At 42.3% G+C, this 19,788-nt stretch overlaps 1 protein-coding gene across 2 annotated transcripts in view; it reads right to left on the bottom strand.

The window, feature by feature from the left end:
* DGKI (diacylglycerol kinase iota) overlaps positions 1 to 16,706 on the bottom strand; it is a 292,586-nt gene extending 275,880 nt beyond the window's left edge. For both annotated transcript variants that reach the window (XM_040438414.1, XM_040438411.1), the window contains exons 1-3: positions 15,028 to 16,706; positions 5,327 to 5,435; positions 2,664 to 2,759 (exon numbers count right to left, since the gene is read on the bottom strand). In XM_040438414.1, coding sequence (XP_040294348.1) covers positions 2,664 to 2,759; positions 5,327 to 5,435; positions 15,028 to 15,446 — 624 coding nt within the window. In that variant the 5' untranslated portion in view covers positions 15,447 to 16,706. The remainder of the gene's footprint in view (positions 1 to 2,663; positions 2,760 to 5,326; positions 5,436 to 15,027) is intronic.
* Between the last annotated feature and the right edge of the window lie 3,082 nt (positions 16,707 to 19,788).

The raw sequence follows: 19,788 nt of genomic DNA on the forward strand, positions 1-19,788 counted from the left end.
CTGATAATAAACACTGAGGAGATGTGGCACACAGTGACGTCACAGTACAATGATAATAAACACTGAAGAGATGCGGCAGTGACGTCACAGTACAATGATAATAAACACTGAAGAGATGCGGCACACAGTGACGTCACAGTACACTGATAAACACTGAAGAGATGCGGCAGTGACGTCACAGTACACTGATTATAAACACTGAAGAGATGTGGCACACAGTGACGTCACAGTACACTGATAATAAACACTGAGGAGATGCGGCACACAGTGACGTCACAGTACACTGATAATAAAGACTGAGGAGATGTGGCACACAGTGACGTCACAGTACACTGATAAACACTGAAGAGATGCGGCAGTGACGTCACAGTACACTGATTATAAACACTGAAGAGATGTGGCACACAGTGACGTCACAGTACACTGATAATAAACACTGAGGAGATGTGGCACACAGTGACGTCACAGTACACTGATAAACACTGAGGAGATGCGGCACACAGTGACGTCACAGTACACTGATAAACACTGAGGAGATGCGGCACACAGTGACGTCACAGTACACTGATAAACACTGAAGAGATGCGGCAGTGACGTCACAGTACACTGATTATAAACACTGAAGAGATGTGGCACACAGTGACGTCACAGTACACTGATAATAAACACTGAGGAGATGTGGCACACAGTGACGTCACAGTACACTGATAAACACTGAGGAGATGCGGCACACAGTGACGTCACAGTACACTGATAAACACTGAGGAGATGCGGCACACAGTGACGTCACAGTACACTGATAATAAACACTGAGGAGATGCGGCACACAGTGACGTCACAGTACACTGATAAACACTGAGGAGATGCGGCACACAGTGACGTCACAGTACACTGATAATAAACACTGAGGAGATGCGGCACACAGTGACGTCACAGTACACTGATTATAAACACTGAGGAGATGTGGCACACAGTGACGTCACAGTACACTGATAATAAAGACTGAGGAGATGTGGCACACAGTGACATCACAGTACACTGATGATAAACAATGCCCATGTTGTTTGGTTCTAGACTTCTTTATATGTTAATTTAAGAGCCGTTATTTTTGTCGCTAAAAATAAGGCTTTATAAGGTAAAAAAAATAAAAACGGCTCCTAACTTTTTGAGCTGGCTCCTAGATTCCTAGGAAGTTTGTCAAGCCCTGCTTTACTGTTTGTGCTGTGCCAGTTTTATTGGTGTGGTGGTTTCTAGTGGTCTATGCATAGCACTTATGTGATAAACAGGACCCAGAATTCCCATTCCTACTTAGTCCCTGTGGGTCCACTTGGCTGAAGTGGACACATACAGATTGTGAGCGTACATTTAGCCATATACTACTGAAGCTTGGATCACATGATACGGGGTGCTGCAGATAAAGATAAAAAAGTTAAATAATAATAAAAATCCTGAAGAAGAAAATATTTGGTGACTTTCTTGTCACTTAAAGCTCTGGAGGTCTCCCTGGGGCCAATGGTGGCCAAGAACAGTTAAGATTACTCCCTCCCAAATCCCTCCGCCTCAGCCGCGCTGTCCACAGACACATAACACAACATGGCAGCCCATCCCTACGGGAGCCGACCAAACTCATACACATTCATTCTTTTCCATGGCAACCCAAGTTGCTATGGCAACAGCCTAAAAATCTGCAGTTCCGTATTGGGGGCTAATCACTCGGTACACTTACTGCAGGGGATGAGCCGAGATAACGGATTACAAACTTCAATGAAACCAATAGGGCTTTGTGGCGGAGGCAGAATAAAGAGAGATGGGGTCAGGCTGGGGTTAGCGGCCCTTGGGCAGCACTGGAAAATACATATGGAGTTTAATTAATGAATATTGAGCAAATACAGATCCCAGCAGGTTAGGAAACAAAAATGGCTCAACCTGTTTGCTTCATTTAGGGAGGATTATTCAATTGGGAATTTCTATAGAAATATGAGAAAAAATCCGGGTAAGATTTGAAATGAAAGTGGCAATGTATATCGGGACATCCCATAGCTACTCCTGAAGTTTGACTTCATGCTTTTCCAAGTCTAACCTATACAGGTATCAGCAGCTCCTCACGCTAAACGTTTTAAAGGGGAAGTCCAGGACTAAAAAAAGATGGCTGCTTTCTTCCACAAACAGCACCACATCTGTCCTCGGGTTGCATGGGGTATGACAGCTCAGCCCCTTCCACTTCTGCTGAGCTGCAATATTGGACACAAGCCATGGACAGGGGTGATGCTGTTTTTGGAAGAAAACAGCCATGTTTTTCTAATCCTGGACAACCCCTTTAACTGACTGCAGCTTGGCAGCCAAGATAAGCGTCAGCAGATATGTGCAACACCCCAAGGTGAGCAGTTTCACATGACCTTATATACCCATGGACGTAAAATTCATTGCGGCCACCTATTGGCGCGCCCCAACAATCAACGTGAAAACACGTAAACCTCTTGAGTGCTTTTTTCTGAAATTGCAACGCAAGCACATTCAAGCAAATGTTTCTGGAAAAGAATGGTGACCCTTTTTTTCAATCCTCGACTAACCCTTTAAGAAGGCTACTATCTGATTGCTTGATGGAAAACATAGAACACATGCAGATGTTTCACTATCGTTTCAGTGAATCTCATGGTACTCACGGAAAACTTGACTTGGCAGTTCTCTTCCCCCAGATAACACAGGTCTCCTGATACATTAGTCTCTTGCCAAAGGTGCTCCCCGTTCACTGCGTTCTCCTACAGGGCAAAAAACCAGTTGTTCATATCTCACATTCTCCATTTCTTAAAGGCTATGGACTCCTTCGAGGCAATTTGTTTATGATTGCATTTTACTCATTTAGGGCTAAAAATAACTTTTTCAATTGGTCTTTATTAAAAAAAATTCGGCAATATTTGGGATACATGCAGTTAAAAATCTGTCTATTTGCAAACTATCCCTCCTGAGTTCCGTCAGCTGACGGCTTATGTGAAGCTTTATCTCTGATCTCCTCATAAACACTCATTAAAGCTAAACTCTTATCAAGCTGATAAGAATATGACTTAGGCCTCATACACACGACCGTTGTGTGTTTTGCGGTCCGCAAATTGCGGATCCGCAAAACACGGATGGCGTCCGTGTGCGTTACGCAATTTGTGGAATGGCATGGACAGCCATTGATATAACTGCTAATTCTTGTCCACAAAACGGACAAGAATAGGACAGGTTATATTTTTTTTGCGGACCACGGAACGGAGCAACGGATGTGGACAGCACATGGAGTGCTGTCCGCATCTTTTGCGGCCCCATTGAAGTGGATGGGTCCGCATCCAAGCCACAAAAACTGCGGCTCGGATGCGGACCAAAACAACGGTCGTGTGCACGAGGCCTTAGGCTACTTTCACACTAGCGTTTTTTGCGGATCCGTCATGGATCTGCAAAGACGATTCCTTTACAATAATCTAACCGCATGCATCCGTCATGAACGGATCCGGTTGTATTATGTCTTCTATAGCCATGACGGATCCGTCTTCAACACCATTGAAAGTCAATGAGGGACGGATCCGTTTTCTATTGTGCCAGAGAAAACGGATCCGTCTCCATTGACTTACATTGTGTGTCAGGACGGATCAGTCTTGCTACGCATCCCAGGACGGACAGCAAAACGCTGCAGGCAGCGTTTTGCTGTCCGCCTCCAGAGCAGAATTGTGACTGATCGGAGGCAAACTGATGCATTCTGAGCGGATCCTTATCCATTCAGAATGCATTAGGGCAAATCTGATCCGTTTTTGGACCACTTTTAAGAGCCCTGAGCGGATCTCACAAACGGAAAGCCAAAACATTAGTGTGAAAGTAGCCTTAAATGAGCATTTATGAGGTCAGGAGATCAGAGATAAGGCTTCACATGAGTCGACAGCTGAGGTAACTTAGAAAAGGTAGTCTGCAAAAAGATTGCATGTAGCACAAAAACTACCGAAATTTTTTAATAAATACTAATTTTAAAAAATATTTTTAGCCCAAAATAAGTAAACTGCAATCATAACAAAAATTGCCCTGAAGGTGTCCATAGCCTTTAAAGTTTGGCACAAGATGCTCATTGTTGCTTACTAGAGGATAGAGTGTTCATAACAAGCACAATAAAGGAAAAAAATATTCCCAATGCAGACATTTCTGGCATATCCTGCATCTGTGCCGCTGACTTATGCAATTAATGGGGGTCCCAACCCCCATCCAGCCCAGTAGGGCTGCCATACACCTAAAGGAGAAGGAATAGAGAAGAGGATGTTTGCATACAATGCAAAGCAGTGGAGAGCTGCACATATGTGTAGCCACTTCTCCATTCATAAATTACATTGCTATTCGCGTTGGCAGCTGGCAAGGGGTACGGTGAATTATATTGCTGATAATCACAGCATATGGTTGGGTTTTTAACCCTTTAGCTTTTAGTGAGTTTAATACAAATTATAATTTATAATTTATCACTGTATATACAACAATCACTAAATTGTGGGTAACATATAAAGTGGGCATTACTTTGCTCTAGGGGCAAAATTGTATGTTGGAGATTCATTCTCCACCTTGATGTGGCAGCCACCATCTACAGTATGGGATGCTTTCTTCTAACAACAGCATTACGCCTGACCACAGGTTATAATTGGCACTGCACCCCAACTCAATGGAGCCGAGCTGCAATACCATGCACAACCCACAGTTAAGTATGGTGCTGTATCTGGAAGAAAGTAGCCATATTTTTATGATCTTCTACAGCCCTTTTAAACAGCTACAAATGAGCAAGTTGGAGCACCAGGGGTGCGGCTGAATCCTTGGAGCACTGTTTTGTAACACCCCCTGTGCTCTGCATACTCTCACCTCCCCTTGATTGACAGGGTTAGACATCAGCATGCTGAGGGCAGAGCTGTGTCCTAACATATCATATACACTACTTACTGTAGCCTTACCACATTGAGATAGGCCTAGAAAGCTAATATACATGTTGCTGCTTTATTCACAGCCACAAACTATGATTATAAAGACACCAGTAATACCAAAACCAATCTTCTCTATGTGGTAATGCTATAGTCCCATGGTGCTCCAACTTGCTCATTTGCATATGAATAAAAACAGAGATATCTCAGCAGCTGTTTAGCATACAGGCTAAAGAACGGTATCATTTTAATCAGCATGATGAACCCTGTGACGCAGTATGCCTGGTTTAACAGAGTTGATCATGCTGACAGAGCTTCTTTAACACTACTGACAAGAAACAAACAACAGGTCCCCAATATGCTTTACATTCCAGGCCCGAAATAGAATAAAAGAAACCTACAGTCCAATCCAGGCTGGTACGAGGTTCTTTTAGGGGTCCATTGGAGATGGTCAAGGTGGGGCAGTGCACTGGAGCCAGGTGCTGAAGACCAGATCGGGAAATGGCTTTCCTGCAACAAAATACAAGACACCTTATCAGTAACAAGTTTGCTGTTACAGAGAATATGGTGGCAATTTCTAGAAGACGAAATAGGAAAATACTGTATAAACAAGGACTACAAGGGTATAGAATCATTTAAAATTATTGAATGCCTGTGAGAATGTGTGTGCCAGTCCTCACTTCCCTGCCACCCTTTGGCTGCTCCTTTTGGAGACCTACTTGGCCAAATTTTGCTGAAAACCATGGCTTGCACATCCAAATGTTCAGGCAGGTAAGGCCCTTTAAAGGAGGTTATACATTAGCAAAACCCCTGTTCATATTCACTACCCATCCGCTTGCCCTCCCAACCCCAACCCCACTTTATTCAACATCTGTATGTAGATTCCTTCAGCAATGACATCACCTTTCAAGTCAAAATCTAGTACTTCCAAATTCAGCACTTTTGGCTGCAATTACAACCACAAGCTCTGTATTCAATTGATATTACTTGCAACTTCACAAGGTCACCTACACCAGAACAGGACCCAAGATGCCCTAATAACGCCAAAGCTAGTGGATGTAACTGCAGAAGAGCCAATCAAAGGGCTGTATAATACATTTAGAGAAAAAGTCGGCACTCCTAGTCGTTGAAGATGGTACTCAGTGGTTAATGTTATTCAAAGTCAGATATAGTAAACTACGGCACTCAGTTGTATTGCAAAACAGTGAATATTCTTTATTCCATCCATAAATGATAAGAAGCCATTGGCCAATGTTTCGGTCTAACCTAGACCTTGTTCACGGCCGTAATATTGGCAGCCAAGTAGTTGTAGGGAGAATCGTGTGTGCCATCCTCCCTACAACTACTTGGCTGCCAATATTGCGGCCGTGAACAAGGTCTAGGTTAGACCGAAACGTTGGCCAATGGCTTCTTATCATTTTTGGATGGAATAAAGAATATTTACTGTTTTGCAGTATAATACATTTAGGACCTCCCCTTTTGACCCCTCAAAGCCATTCATCAGAGTTGACAGGGGTTACATAACAAACTTCCATGCATCCATAACACACTTCCCCACACCCCCTTGCATCTACTAATGGGTCATGGGGCAGGGAAGGCAGAAGACCACTCATCAACCAAATGACTGCCACATAATTGAGCATTTGATGAGCAAAATGCTTGCACTAGAATAGTATTCACTCCAAACAAAACAGTCACATCTTCTTCAACTGATCATGTAGACCTTCATTTTGGAGATGACGGTGGGAGTAGTGATGCTTTTGATCTTTTTGTTGGTGTAAACTTCTGAGAAAGTCAAGGACTGCAAAGAAATCAAACAGGTAGATTCTTGACTCAGTGAAGCCAAAGCTCTGATCTGAGCCAGAATTATTATCTTATTTTGGAAGCACTGTAAGAAGAGTAAAGCGAGAGGACAACCAAAAGAATATCTAAATCAATGGGGAACACAATCAGGCTCTGAAGAGTTGAGGTAGAGGACAACCAAGGGGAAGTAAACCTCACTGGAAAGGGCAATCAGGCTCAAAGAAGATGAGGTACTGGAGAACCAAGGGGAAGTATACCTCACTGGAAAGGGCAATCAGGCTCAAAGAAGTTGAGGTACTGGAGAACCAAGGGGAAGTATACCTCACTGGAAAGGGCAACCAGGCTCAGACGAGTTGAGAAAAAGTGAGGGAGGACAACCACCAAGAATATGAAAGAGGACAATCATAGAACTTACTTACACACTGTTGAGAAGCTGAAGACAGAACATGCTGGCAGGAAACTATTGATATGGTTACCAGGAACTGAGACATGATGTATAAGAATAATTATAATCATCATAATAAAAATCATAAGATCACTTGGAAATCGTTCCAAAACAAAGAAACATTTAGCATTGCCTCTATCAGTTGAACTGGTATTAACCTCCATGAGTCATCACACTATCCAGGTTTTCTCCAGTGGGATCACTGTCAAGAGAGAGCAGACAGATGAACCCATCCAACCGAGAATGTTTATGGGGATAAAACACACAGAGGAATAATGAAAAAAACTCAGAAATATTAATACATATGAAATAGGTTCTACTATTAAACTGTAAAATAAAAAATAGGTCATTTTTACATTTTGATAAATTGATGCAACTGTCCTCCAGAAAAGGAACAGTGCTAGAAAAAAAGTAGTTAAGAAATATTAATCTAAAAAACATAAAAAAATGAAAAACACAAACATAGAAGAGGAATCTTTACGGTAAGAGCAGTGAGACTATGGAACTCTCTGCCTGAGGAGGTGGTGATGGTGAGTACAATAAAGGAATTCAAGAGGGGCCTGGATGTATTTCTGGAGCGTAATAATATTACAGGCTATAGCTACTAGAGGGGGGTCGTTGATCCAGGGAGTTATTCTGATTGCCTGATTGGAGTCAGGAAGAAATTTTTTATTCCCCTAAAGTGGGGAAAATTGGCTTCTACCTCACAGTTTTTTTTTTGCCTTCCTCTGGATCAACTTGCAGGATGACAGGCCGAACTGGATGGACAAATGTCTTTTTTCGGCCTTATGTACTATGTTACTATGTTAAAAATAGTTTTTTCTATGAGAATTTCCTTAATAGAAAAAAAAAAGAAAAAAAATGTCCTGCAACCAAAGACTGAACAGTCCTCAATGGTAGAAACTGTAAAGTAAAGCTGTTTTCATATAAGCCCATTAATTTTGGTCACAACCAGGGGCGGAACTACCATAGTGGAAGACCATGTGACTGCTATGGGGCCCAGGGCAAGAGGGGCCCAGTTGTAGGATTATCTCCTCTTCTACTGGAGGTAAAAACTTGGTCAGGACTCTACCCGAGTCTAAAGGAACAACTTTTAGCAACTGAGGCAGTGGGAAAATTGGCCCAATGGTTATTGAAAAGGATTTAGGCAGAAACCCTTCTGTCCTGTGTGTGGGGCCTGGTTTGATCCTTGCTACGGGGCCCTTACTTCTCTATGTACACCACTGGTCACAACCAATATTTTTGGTACCTTATCTGAGTATCAGGCTTCATCCCCTTGGCAAAAAATCTAGTGGCAGCTCCCTAGTAGAAGTATCAAAATTATACTGGACATGTGCTTTTGACAATCTGATGTGTAGGAGGACAGCTGATGTCTGTTTTTGGGGAAACAAGGATCAGCCTTCTGGATGCCTAGTCAATTGAGATAAGTGGAGCAATACGTGTCTGTAAATCTCTAACTTCCTATGGTAATAAAAATGCACCACTGGATATTTTGAAGTTGGCGATGCAGGCAACTGGAGGATGGGAGCTGAATGCAAGGAGAACTCTGACTCTCAGTGTTAAAATCTGCAATATTAACTCTACAAATATTAAAGGGCTTTTCCAAGAATTAAATACTGATGACCTACCGTGTCCTGCTTGCAGCCCTGCCAATCAGCAGTTTAAAGGGGCTTCTTCATAGTATAGCAGGCACAGAGCCAAACACTGTATATTAGCTGTGCTTGGTACTGCAGCTCTATGTTATTCACTTGACTGGGACTAATCTGCAAAAAGACTGATGTCACTGAAAGATGTGACATCACATGCCATAGAAGAGGCCACACATGATAGTCCTTTCCAACAGTAGTATTGAGAATTGGACCCCTACCGATCAGATACTGATGATCTATCCTATGTATTGGTCATCAATATTTACTTCCCAGAAAACCCCTTTAAAGTTATCAAATATTGTTTGTTGGAAGAACTTGTTGGAATAAGGTTCCTAAGGTAATTGAAGCCATGGGGAAAATGTCTCGCATGTCCTCCATAATCAGGGCCTGTGTAAATTCTCATAGGATCATATACGGTATGGCTAATTGCTGCACCATCAGAATACCAGTCTATATAAGTACTTATATCTTTACCCTTTACACAGACTGACAGTAGGCAATTATCAGGAACATACCATTCATTCACGATAATTGCCTGCTCATCAGAAGAGGTGAGAGCTGCATTTATATGTAACTACTCCGGTCATACATCCTCCTAGAGAATCATTGTTTCTGGGCAGCAGATTGCTGTTTAGAAAGCACGATTTTCTGTCCGAAAGGATGATTTAGGTGTCTGCACCAGCAATGCTTTCACCTGAGGAACGACCAGGAGATTACACAGCCCGTATAAAAGGGCGTTTAGCTTGCTCTAATGAGGAAACAGCATATTGGTGATCGGTGGACAGAACAGTAACACGTTCACCTAATCTCACACATAATAATATCAAATAAACATTGACTCTGGTGACACTGTACATGGTATGGTCATATCTTCAATCTACATGCACCCTGCAATGATCACATTATTCTGCTGACTATTTCAGAATCCGTTTTACAGTTAGGGATCATGGTTTTGTGTCATGCATCAATGATAACTCACATGCCAGAACTAGGCCATCACACATGAACACTGGCCTGTCAGGAAAAACACTAAGAAAAGTCAAAAAAGCTCAAATTATTCAGTAACAGTAAGAGTTGAAAAACTGGCCCAGGTCAAGTTTACCAGTCCACTCATAAGCAACTCTGTTGATTCCAAATTCTCTAACATTTTTTTGCACCCTAACTCTGCGCAGACTTATGTGTTTCCATGGTAATGGACTAAACAAAGCCTTTGCAGTCTGATCCTGGAGTCATATTACCTTATACAGTATCTGTGTAGGCCTTATGCACACGACCGTTGTACTGGTCCGCATCCGAGCCGCAGTCTTTGCGGCTCGGGTGCGGACCCATTCACTTCAATGGGGCCGCAAAAGATGCTGTCCGCATCCGTTGCTCCGTTACGTAGCCCCTCAAAAAAAAATATAACATGTCCTATTCTTGTCCGTTTTGCGGACAAGAATAGGCATTTCTACAATGGGCCGCCTGTTCCGTTCCGCAAATTGCGGAAGGCACACGGACGGCTTCCGTGTTTTGCGGATCCGCAATTTGCGGACCGCAAAAAACTGAATGGTCTTGTGCATGAGGCCTTAGTGCAGGATTGCAGGGTTTGTTTATGGTCTGTTACCATAGGACACATCAGACTCCAGTGGATATGTAGACACAAACTGGGAAAAGGTTTTTAATTAAGACTATTTGTTAAACTGCTTCCTTTTTAATTGCAAAAGCTTTGCAGTATATACCGCGTGTGTCCATAGATACTGTATTGCAAATGTGGACCACCTGTTAAGACTAACAGCCCAAAACCTGATTACCAGCATTTTTTGTTGGATCATATAGAAAACCATTAAGAATGTCTGATAAATAAACTTAAAGGAACACTAAACTTAGAAATAAACGCAAAGAGTAAATGTAGTACCCCAGACCTGGGGGTACTACTGTTGTAAATAGTTATGTTATCTATTGTTGTGTATTTTTATAATATTTGGTCGTTTCTATCAGTGAGATAATACTGTAATGGTTGGCAAGGAACAGAGCTCCCAGAACAGTCACAGTGTGGAGAGGAAGCACACCGCAGAGCTCCCAGAACAGTCACAGTGTGGAGAGGAAGCACACCGCAGAGCTCCCAGAACAGTCACAGTGTGGAGAGGAAGCACACCGCAGAGCTCCCAGAACAGTCACAGTGTGGAGAGGAAGCACACCGCAGAGCTCCCAGAACAGTCACAGTGTGGAGAGGAAGCACACCGCAGAGCTCCCAGAACAGTCACAGTGTGGAGAGGAAGCACACCGCAGAGCTCCCAGAACAGTCACAGTGTGGAGAGGAAGCACACCGCAGAGCTCCCAGAACAGTCACAGTGTGGAGAGGAAGCACACCGCAGAGCTCTGCAGATTTTGTATGGTAAAAGCAGCAGAATTCTGACCCAGATTAAGCCAGAATTCTGGCACACATACTTTGCAAAACATTTAGTGTTATTTAACAGACTACAAGCGCGCAGCTATTTATGAAAGTCCAATAGAGATGAATGGAACAGCAGTGCACATTCTTAATTTGCTGCTCCAGTCATTGTGCAGGGCCTAAAAGTTGGACCCAAATTGACATGATAGTCATTCCCTCTCCTGTGGATAAGAGAAAAATTGTTACAACTAGAATACCCCTTTAACAAACTTTTTGTCCCAATGCAGAAGTGGGGGACTCCTGCTCCAGCCAGTTGACTCACAGCCAGAGTGAGGCAGAAAAGGTTGATTATGTTTAAGGGGTTATCTCATCTGAAACATTGGTGGCATATCACTAGAATATGCCACCAATGTCAGACAGGTGCAGATCCCCATCTCCAGAACAGGACCCCCGGAGTAAGGCTACATTCACACGTCCGTGGTGTGTTGCGGACCCGCAAATTGCGGGTCCGCAACACACCAGCCCGTCACCCCCATAGAAATGCCTATTCTTGTCCGCAAGCTGCGGACAAGAATAGGACATGCTCTATCTTTTTGCGGAGCTGCAGACCCAAAATCGGGGCCGCGCTCCGCAATTGCGGATGCAGACAGCACACTGTGTGCTGTCCGCATCCATTCCGTCCCCATAGAGAATGAATGGGTCCCCACCCATTCCGCAAAATTGCGGAAAGGATGCGGACCCATTTTGCGGACGTGTGAATGGAGCCTAAGTGGAAAGCAGTAGCGCATTGGCATCTGCCTTCCATTTATTTCTACAGGACTGCCGAAAATAGTAGAGTGTTGGCTTAGCTAGCTCCTGCTGTCTCACTGTGTGCTCTCCATTCATTTCTATAGGACTTCCAAAAATAGCCGAACTGCCATAGAAATTAATGGTGTTCTTTTGGGGGCTCATTCTGAAGATAGGTCCAGGTCTCTGAAGTGGGTAAGACTGGGATATTTAGCGTTTAGCATTCTTTTAAAATCATTGCTTTATCCATTGAATTTGTATCTTATTTCCAACTACAGACAAAGGCCCTGATTTATAAAATCTTCCCTCCAGTATTCTGGCTTCAAAAAGTTGCAAAATAGTGCGTTTGCGACTTTTTGCACTCATTTGCTTTTACACCACTCACTCCAGTTTTGTAATGTGGGTGAAAAAGTAGGTGTAGTTAGCTGTGCTAATGAGCTCCACTCCAGATTTATCATTAGGACTTATCATTAAAATAGATAGATAAATAGATAGATAGATAGATAGATAGATAGATAGATAGATAGATAGATAGATAGATGGATAGATAGATATGAGATAGATAGATAGATAGATAGATAGATAGATAGATGGATAGATAGATATGAGATAGATAGATAGATAGATAGATATGAGATAGATAGATAGATAGATAGATAGATAGATGGATAGATAGATAATAGATAGATAGATAGATAGATAGATAGGTATGAGATAGATAGATAGATAGATAGATGGATAGATAGATATGAGATAGATAGATAGATAGATAGATAGATAGATAATAGATAGATTGATAGATAGATAGATAGATAGATAGATAGATAGATAGATAGGTATGAGATAGATAGATAGATACTGTATTGCAAATGTGGACCATTCTGTTAAGACTAACAGCCCAAAACCTGATTACCGGTATTTTTTGTTGGATCATATAGAAAATCGTTAAGGATGTCTGATAAATGGTAGGAGTGGGCTGATCCTGCTTCCTGCCAGAACAGTCACATTGTAGAAAAGAAGAACACCTCAGTGCTCCTGCTACAGATTCTCTAGAGAAATCAACCTTATCCTAAGACTTAAGTAAATCCTTGCAAAGATAGACAGCAGAGCGAATGGCTGCATCCAGCATTTCAAGACACTGCTGTGAGGTGAGGGACTATGGCTAAGACACCCATCACCACACAACACTGCAAGGCCAGAACAAACTAAGTGCTAAACTGCAGCCATCCTACCTGCCTCCATCAGCCCTACTGGTGTCAGAGAACTGCACTTGAAATCAGCTGCTACTGAATGTATTTGAAGTTCTACATTGCACTTAGTAAAAGAGACTTTTATATAGACAGATAAGAGACAGATTTATCATTAAGACTTTTATTTTAAAAAAAGTCGCAAAAAAGTCGCAATGTCACTCTAGTAGGAAAACTGGAGTAGCTTTTCTAGACAAAAGTGTTAAGTTTATTGACCTCCTTTTCAATCCAGTGATGCACCGATGCAGACTATCGGCAATGCGGCCGGACTAATGTGGTAACCATATTCATCAGTTACCCCATGAGATCATCCTGATCATCTATTCCGGGGCACGCAAGTACCATTGACTTAGTAACATCTTGCAATATCATTTATGCACCACATTTCCCTGAAGCCTATGGGAATCTCATTTACCAATATTGCTGTGGAGGGACATGTCTTGGTCCATATGTCGGACTAGCTATGTGGTTTATTGGAAGAATTGTCTGCTGAAAATGACAAATCTATCATTGTCATTAGTGGGATAATTGATTTTTATCTATGTATGATGCCTACTGGGACACTGTATTAGGTGTCTCCTGAAGAGCCCAGGTTATTGGTGTGGGCGAAACGCGTTGGGATTTAGGGGCCTAAAGCGTGGTGTTGCCAACTGCAATAGCTTAGGCACCTATATCATTGTATTTTAAACTGGCGAACAGTGTACTTGGCATCTATTGGATGACAGTTATATTGTCTATCGCATAACTGATACTATGTACTCAGCATTTATTTGATATCTATAATGATAACCGTATGTACTGAGCATCATTATTTTTGTATCTAGAAGAACGACATTGTGTACTCCGCATTTATTTAATATCTACTATTATGTACTCAGCATTTATTTAATATCTACTATTACAACTATGTGTACCAAGCATTTATTATTTTTTTGTACCTAGAATAGGTCACAATACATCAATATTGGGCATACCATATGGTTCTGCCTGTGTCACCTGTCTTCAGGGCCATCCTAGGGCACACAGGAGGTTCCTGAATTCGGGATCGCCCCTATCGGGGCCGCCATTCAGTTCTTTAGGCAGGGTTTATCAAGAAAAGGGTCAGCATTAGGGACAGGTCCCAAATCGAATGCCACAATCCTACCTAAAGAATAGTCTCCTCCAGCATCTTGGAGGACTCAGGAACACCCGGTCCACATCGTATTTAATGCTATTTCTCTAGATGCATTGTTGTTGTTTTTTTCTTTTTGTGTTTTTTGTGGGGTTGTTTTTCATACGAAATATATTAAAGGCTACGTTTTATAATAGGTGGTACTCTGTGATAAAATTGATGTATACATACCGCCCGTAAATATCTTCCCTCTGACGGGTTATTGTCTTAGCTGTGAATTCAAGTTTAAGGATAAGACATTTCTCAAACAGCATGGAACATTTGATAAATGTAGCATAAGGTACACCAACAAAGACGCAAGCAAAACTGACGAATATTCCCCCCAAAATGTTTGCATTTTTGTTAGGGTTGATCAGAACTGGAAGAGCGCAGAACATGTCAGTTAAATGAGCTCATTCCCATTACATTACTGGATCTGTACGATTCCCTATTAAGGTTGAACGTATTGAAGCAAATTAACCTGCAAATGCTCCCATGAATCCTATGAGAAGGCCAGAAATACAAAAATCTAAATTACAAAATCAGACAACCGCTACGGCTGACTAGCCTAAAAAAAATATTAATAAATATGTAAAATTATAGTATCTGAATCTTTGATGGCTTATTCACCTACTCAAAACACCTACACACCTTGAGACTCCATAGGAACCAACTTCACCTTCAGAACTGCTGCTGGTAGAAGTGTAATTATCTTCTTCTTCCTCCTGATCACTGGGTTGTTGACTTGTCTGATTAAGTAACTTACAGTCCATCCATATGTCCCAAAGCAGTTCTTCGACATTCTGAATCTTCACAGACTTTAATGTATGTTTTTGAACGTTCTTTACAGCAAACCGTGGGTTGACCCTAACAGGTGCTGTGCTGGATTTCCTTCGACTGTCTACATTTTTCTTGCCTACTTGGGTAGACACCCTTCGCTGTGCCAAAAGTCCTAGAGATGGTCCACCAGCTCCTGACTTACGCCTGACTTTTGATGCTGCCAGACTCATTCTCCTGTCAGATTCAATTGGATGGGATTTGCTAAAGTGCCGATGGAAAAAGTTCTCCATGATGTCTAGGGCTTGAGGGCCACGATACGTCTAAGCTTCTACTGTAGCTGTAACAAACACTTAAAGATTGTCCATGAAATCGCCTGTGCTCCAAGTTTGAATTCGTAAGAAAAGCGAGGGCTCTTGACGTTAAAGTTTCCTGTAGAGTCTTTGCACCCTTCTAATGCTTCAAGTCAATGTGATTCACCTTTGCTCTACTTCATTACAATCTCTCTTCTATCTAGGTTGCACAAAACCTAACTTGTATCCTTCATTTGAAAGCTAGGCAGCTCCCGTTGAAATAAACTAAACCAAGTATCAAGAGTATAAAAACACAGATTAAACAGGCCTCGCACTGTCAGGGTCAGAAGATGGTGCGGGAAGGGGGGGGGGGGGGGGGGGGGGCTGATACGACTGCAGCCTTGTAAATGAAAAATGTAATTGCTGAGAGTTACACTGTCGGCACTGAGGCAATATATGAAAATCCTCAGCTGACCTTTGTTTACATTGGAAGGTATAATATGAGCCTTGTTCCAGCTCGACGCTCCCCCGGGATTACAATGCTATGAATTACGGTACATAAGTTGTTTCTAAATTTAAACCCAGCTGGTGCCAATTTTATGGGCTAGGAAATTACTGTAGATCATACAGTATGAATGGACGTCAGTATCGTCAGAACCTGTTCACAATTTATACCAAGAGCTCATAAACCATATTCTACAAATGCCATTTACTAGAAGGCAACCTTTTCCTCATCCTGAAGAAGCCACTAAACCTACAGCTGGCATGTTGTACAGGGGCAGCACTCTAATTTCATCTATATTATACTCCAGAGCTGCACTCAGTCAAGGTGCTAAGCGTTTCAGGAAGGTCTCATCAAAGAAGATATGTGACACAAAGTAGTGATAAAGGGGGCAGAAAATATTCTGGTCTTCCTATAAGTCATCTCATAAAATAAAAAATAAAAATTACAGATAGTCTCTAGCCAGTCTGAAATGGATGACAACAGAAAATAATAGACTGCAGTACAGTAACACTACATGCACCTTGTATTTAGGAATAGGCAACAAAAGATATAGTGATAGACGGAGGATGACTATGAAACCTATGGCTCTCCGGCCCCCGAGTTGTGGCCCACAGGGCTTCCTGCCACTGTCTGACCGACTCAATAGGAGTAAAACACAAAATAATACAATGCAAAATACTCAACCGCTTGATACCTTCAACAAGAAATAATATAATACACCCCAGCAAATCCTACAATGCTGGAACGTTATCTAATACATTTTATAATAACCACCCAAAAAACATAACCACTTTCGCACACATCCCTGCGAAAATATTTTTACAGTATTTAAATTAAAATAAACATAAATTTGAATGAAATAAAAAATTAACTAAACACAAAAAATAAACAGAGAAACAAAATCTTCTGTATCCCCGACTAAAGTCTAAAAAATCCACGTTCATCTAACAAAATCCGAACAAATGGCTCCTGATCTGTAATGAGACGTGAGCTTCTGTATCCAGATCGAGTGATCCCAAGAAATATTCACTTTTATCCTTTGGTATATCCACTTGGTACAGTATCAAACATCATAATCCGAGTTCGCGGCCTGGAATATCCATGCCTGTCAGCAGGTGCTATAATCTGTCAGCACAGTAGCAGAAATGGGAAGGTGACATTTTGAGTTGGTTATAATGGACGCCTCCATAATAATCCCAGCTCTAGGCGAGGCTGATGTAGAAGCTCCACTAGACTTTGTAAGACTTTTCCAAAAATCTGTGGATTTTTAGCAGAAGTTTGACGTCAGGGTTTAGCTGTATTTTGGAAATAAGTGGAGGGGTGGCAGCTGGATGATATTCAGGAATGCAGAGTCCGGTGGGGATTGTACTTCCACATAGAAAGTGCATGGGAATGCTGAGCCTCCTGTGGGGTTAGCATGGTCGGCGTCCTGCACACATGCTTCTTGGAGTCTTCTGTGTCCTACAAGATCTCTCACAAGTTTTCTCAGGCTTTCTCCCCTAATACTTGAAGAATACTCTCTGTACTTCTGTACAGATTTGTGTTTTATATGTTTGACTTCCTGTTTTAAGCGAAACTATATATAGAAAGCAGCATGATGAAATGAATATTACATGAGACACGGTCGCCATTACAGCTTTAGCTGGGGATGTTACCCTGTATAGATACAGGTCAGGGGCATGGTAAGCATAAAGGGGAGGAAGATGAAAAAGAGTTTGCCAGTGCACCACAACTTCTGCCCTCCCGCATTTATGTCTCCAAAAGATGCCAATTATGACATAAAATAGACAGATAGTTCCAGTAGATAGATTGTACTGGAGAATGACAAAACAAGAAAAAACTGAATAAAAAGTCTAATGCGGCCATCATTAGTACCAAGGCAGAACCTGCTTTCATCACTGAATACTACTGTTTGCCATTGATGGCTGCATTAGAGTTTGCAGGAAGGCTGGCGAGCGCCTACTGCCATCATGCATAGTGCATAGTTGCCAACTGTCCTGAATTTGGCAGGACTGTCCCTAATTTTCAAAGACAGCCCAGGCAAATTTGGGCTGTCCTGGGCCAAAATGGATGGGGCTAATGTAAACCTCACCCATAAATGGGTGGAATAGGGTATTCCCAAGGGCCAGGCTTATATACCCCGATTTTAGTATGCATAGCACGGAGATGCACACGACCAACATAAGATGTCATAGTGTGGGGCGCCATTGCAGGGTCCCCACTGCAAGTAAATAAAGTGTTAATGTTATTGTATTTTGTGTATGGCATGCCTTAAAGGTTGTGTATGGAGTGGGAGGCCCTGGTGGCTGGGCATGGTTGGCACCGCCTCTTCCTTTCGAGGAGGAAGTATATTAAGTCCAGTGTGAACTGTTGATGAGTACACAGCTCCCATCAGCAAGGGGAGCAGTGCCGAGCCAGGGAATCCTTTACCCTGGAGATTACAGGGATCAAAGTGACAATTTATGGACGTTTAGCAGTAACTAAAGTGAATTGCAGACATCTGTCAGAGAAAGGTAACGCACGTACATAGAGGCTACAGACATCTCTGCATGTGGTGGAGCAATAAGCTTCAGGCTTCCCACTATAACCAAAAAGACAGAAAGGATCCACAGACCAGAGACTGTATTCCGCTGAGGATACTGGGGCATCTAAATATATATATACACAAAAAAAGAAGGAAGCAAAACCATCTTAGCCATATTCATACAAACCGAAGAGCTAGCCAGAATAATAGCTAGGCTTATCTAGGGGAGCAATTACAGTATTCAATTAACTGCACCGCCCCTGTATACAGATACCATGGCTAACGCCGAGTCACTTGTTGGAACCTCTTCTGCACCCAGCACCTGGGGTACATGCCCCACCAGGCCACTCCTAGCTATGCCCCTGAAGCCAGCACATTTCAAATATCCTGTCTTTTTTAAGGTTATTCCGATGCATTTCAAGCCATAAATACTCAGTCACAGCTTGTTAACAGCTGGCTACGCTGGCATATAAGGGGTCAATCCATCTGTAGGTTCTCAGCAGCGATCACATTAGGGAGATCCATGATGCAATTTATCTTGGCCTAGTTATGCAGTCAGACGCCAGGCCCCTGTAGTAGTTATTGTGCGTTTTTCATCTCCGACAGCTGGTGCAGCCTGCGTGTGTTACGTTGGCTGTCTGATGGATTCTGTCACCATTATGCACTTCAGAATAATGACTACTCCCATAAAGCAGCCGTCAAAAAGTCAATTTGATATGCATACAGTAAAAAATTAATGCGTCCTCCGACATATTAAACTATTGGACGTCCTTTATTATTTATATACATACAGTAAATGCCTCCAGTCTGTCAAGTGTCAGATTATGTGCACAGGGACATGGTGCCTTTACTTCTGCATGCCCTATACTCGGGGTTTCCAGGCCGCTATGTGCCAAGCTAATGGTACTTAAAAAGATAACCAGGAGTACCTGCAAATCCATCTTAGGACCAATTCCAATATGCATTAATATGGAGTTTGTCCTAAGATGTAAGTATTTGCAAGTACTCCTGATTATATTTTTAGGGTATGGATTTAGGCCTTGGTTGACAGGACCAGGCAGTGGTTAAAGCGGTGGGGGAATTAGGACTGGCCACAGAAAGGAGCGGAGCTTCGGTAAAACAAGAGCAATGGTGATGCCCTCATTGCGTTGGATAGGGAGGTCGCTGGTGACACAGCACCAAATCCCCTGCATCGACATTGGGGCAGTTTTACTAAAGCTGTATGCCAGTTTTACGACATACACAAGTCACAAATTTTGGTTAAAAAGTTTGCTACTTTTTCAGATTTTCCATTCTTTAAGCCATTTTAAAGT

Source organism: Bufo bufo, chromosome 1 (genome assembly GCF_905171765.1).
Source record: "Bufo bufo chromosome 1, aBufBuf1.1, whole genome shotgun sequence".
NCBI classification, from domain to species: domain Eukaryota; kingdom Metazoa; phylum Chordata; class Amphibia; order Anura; family Bufonidae; genus Bufo; species Bufo bufo.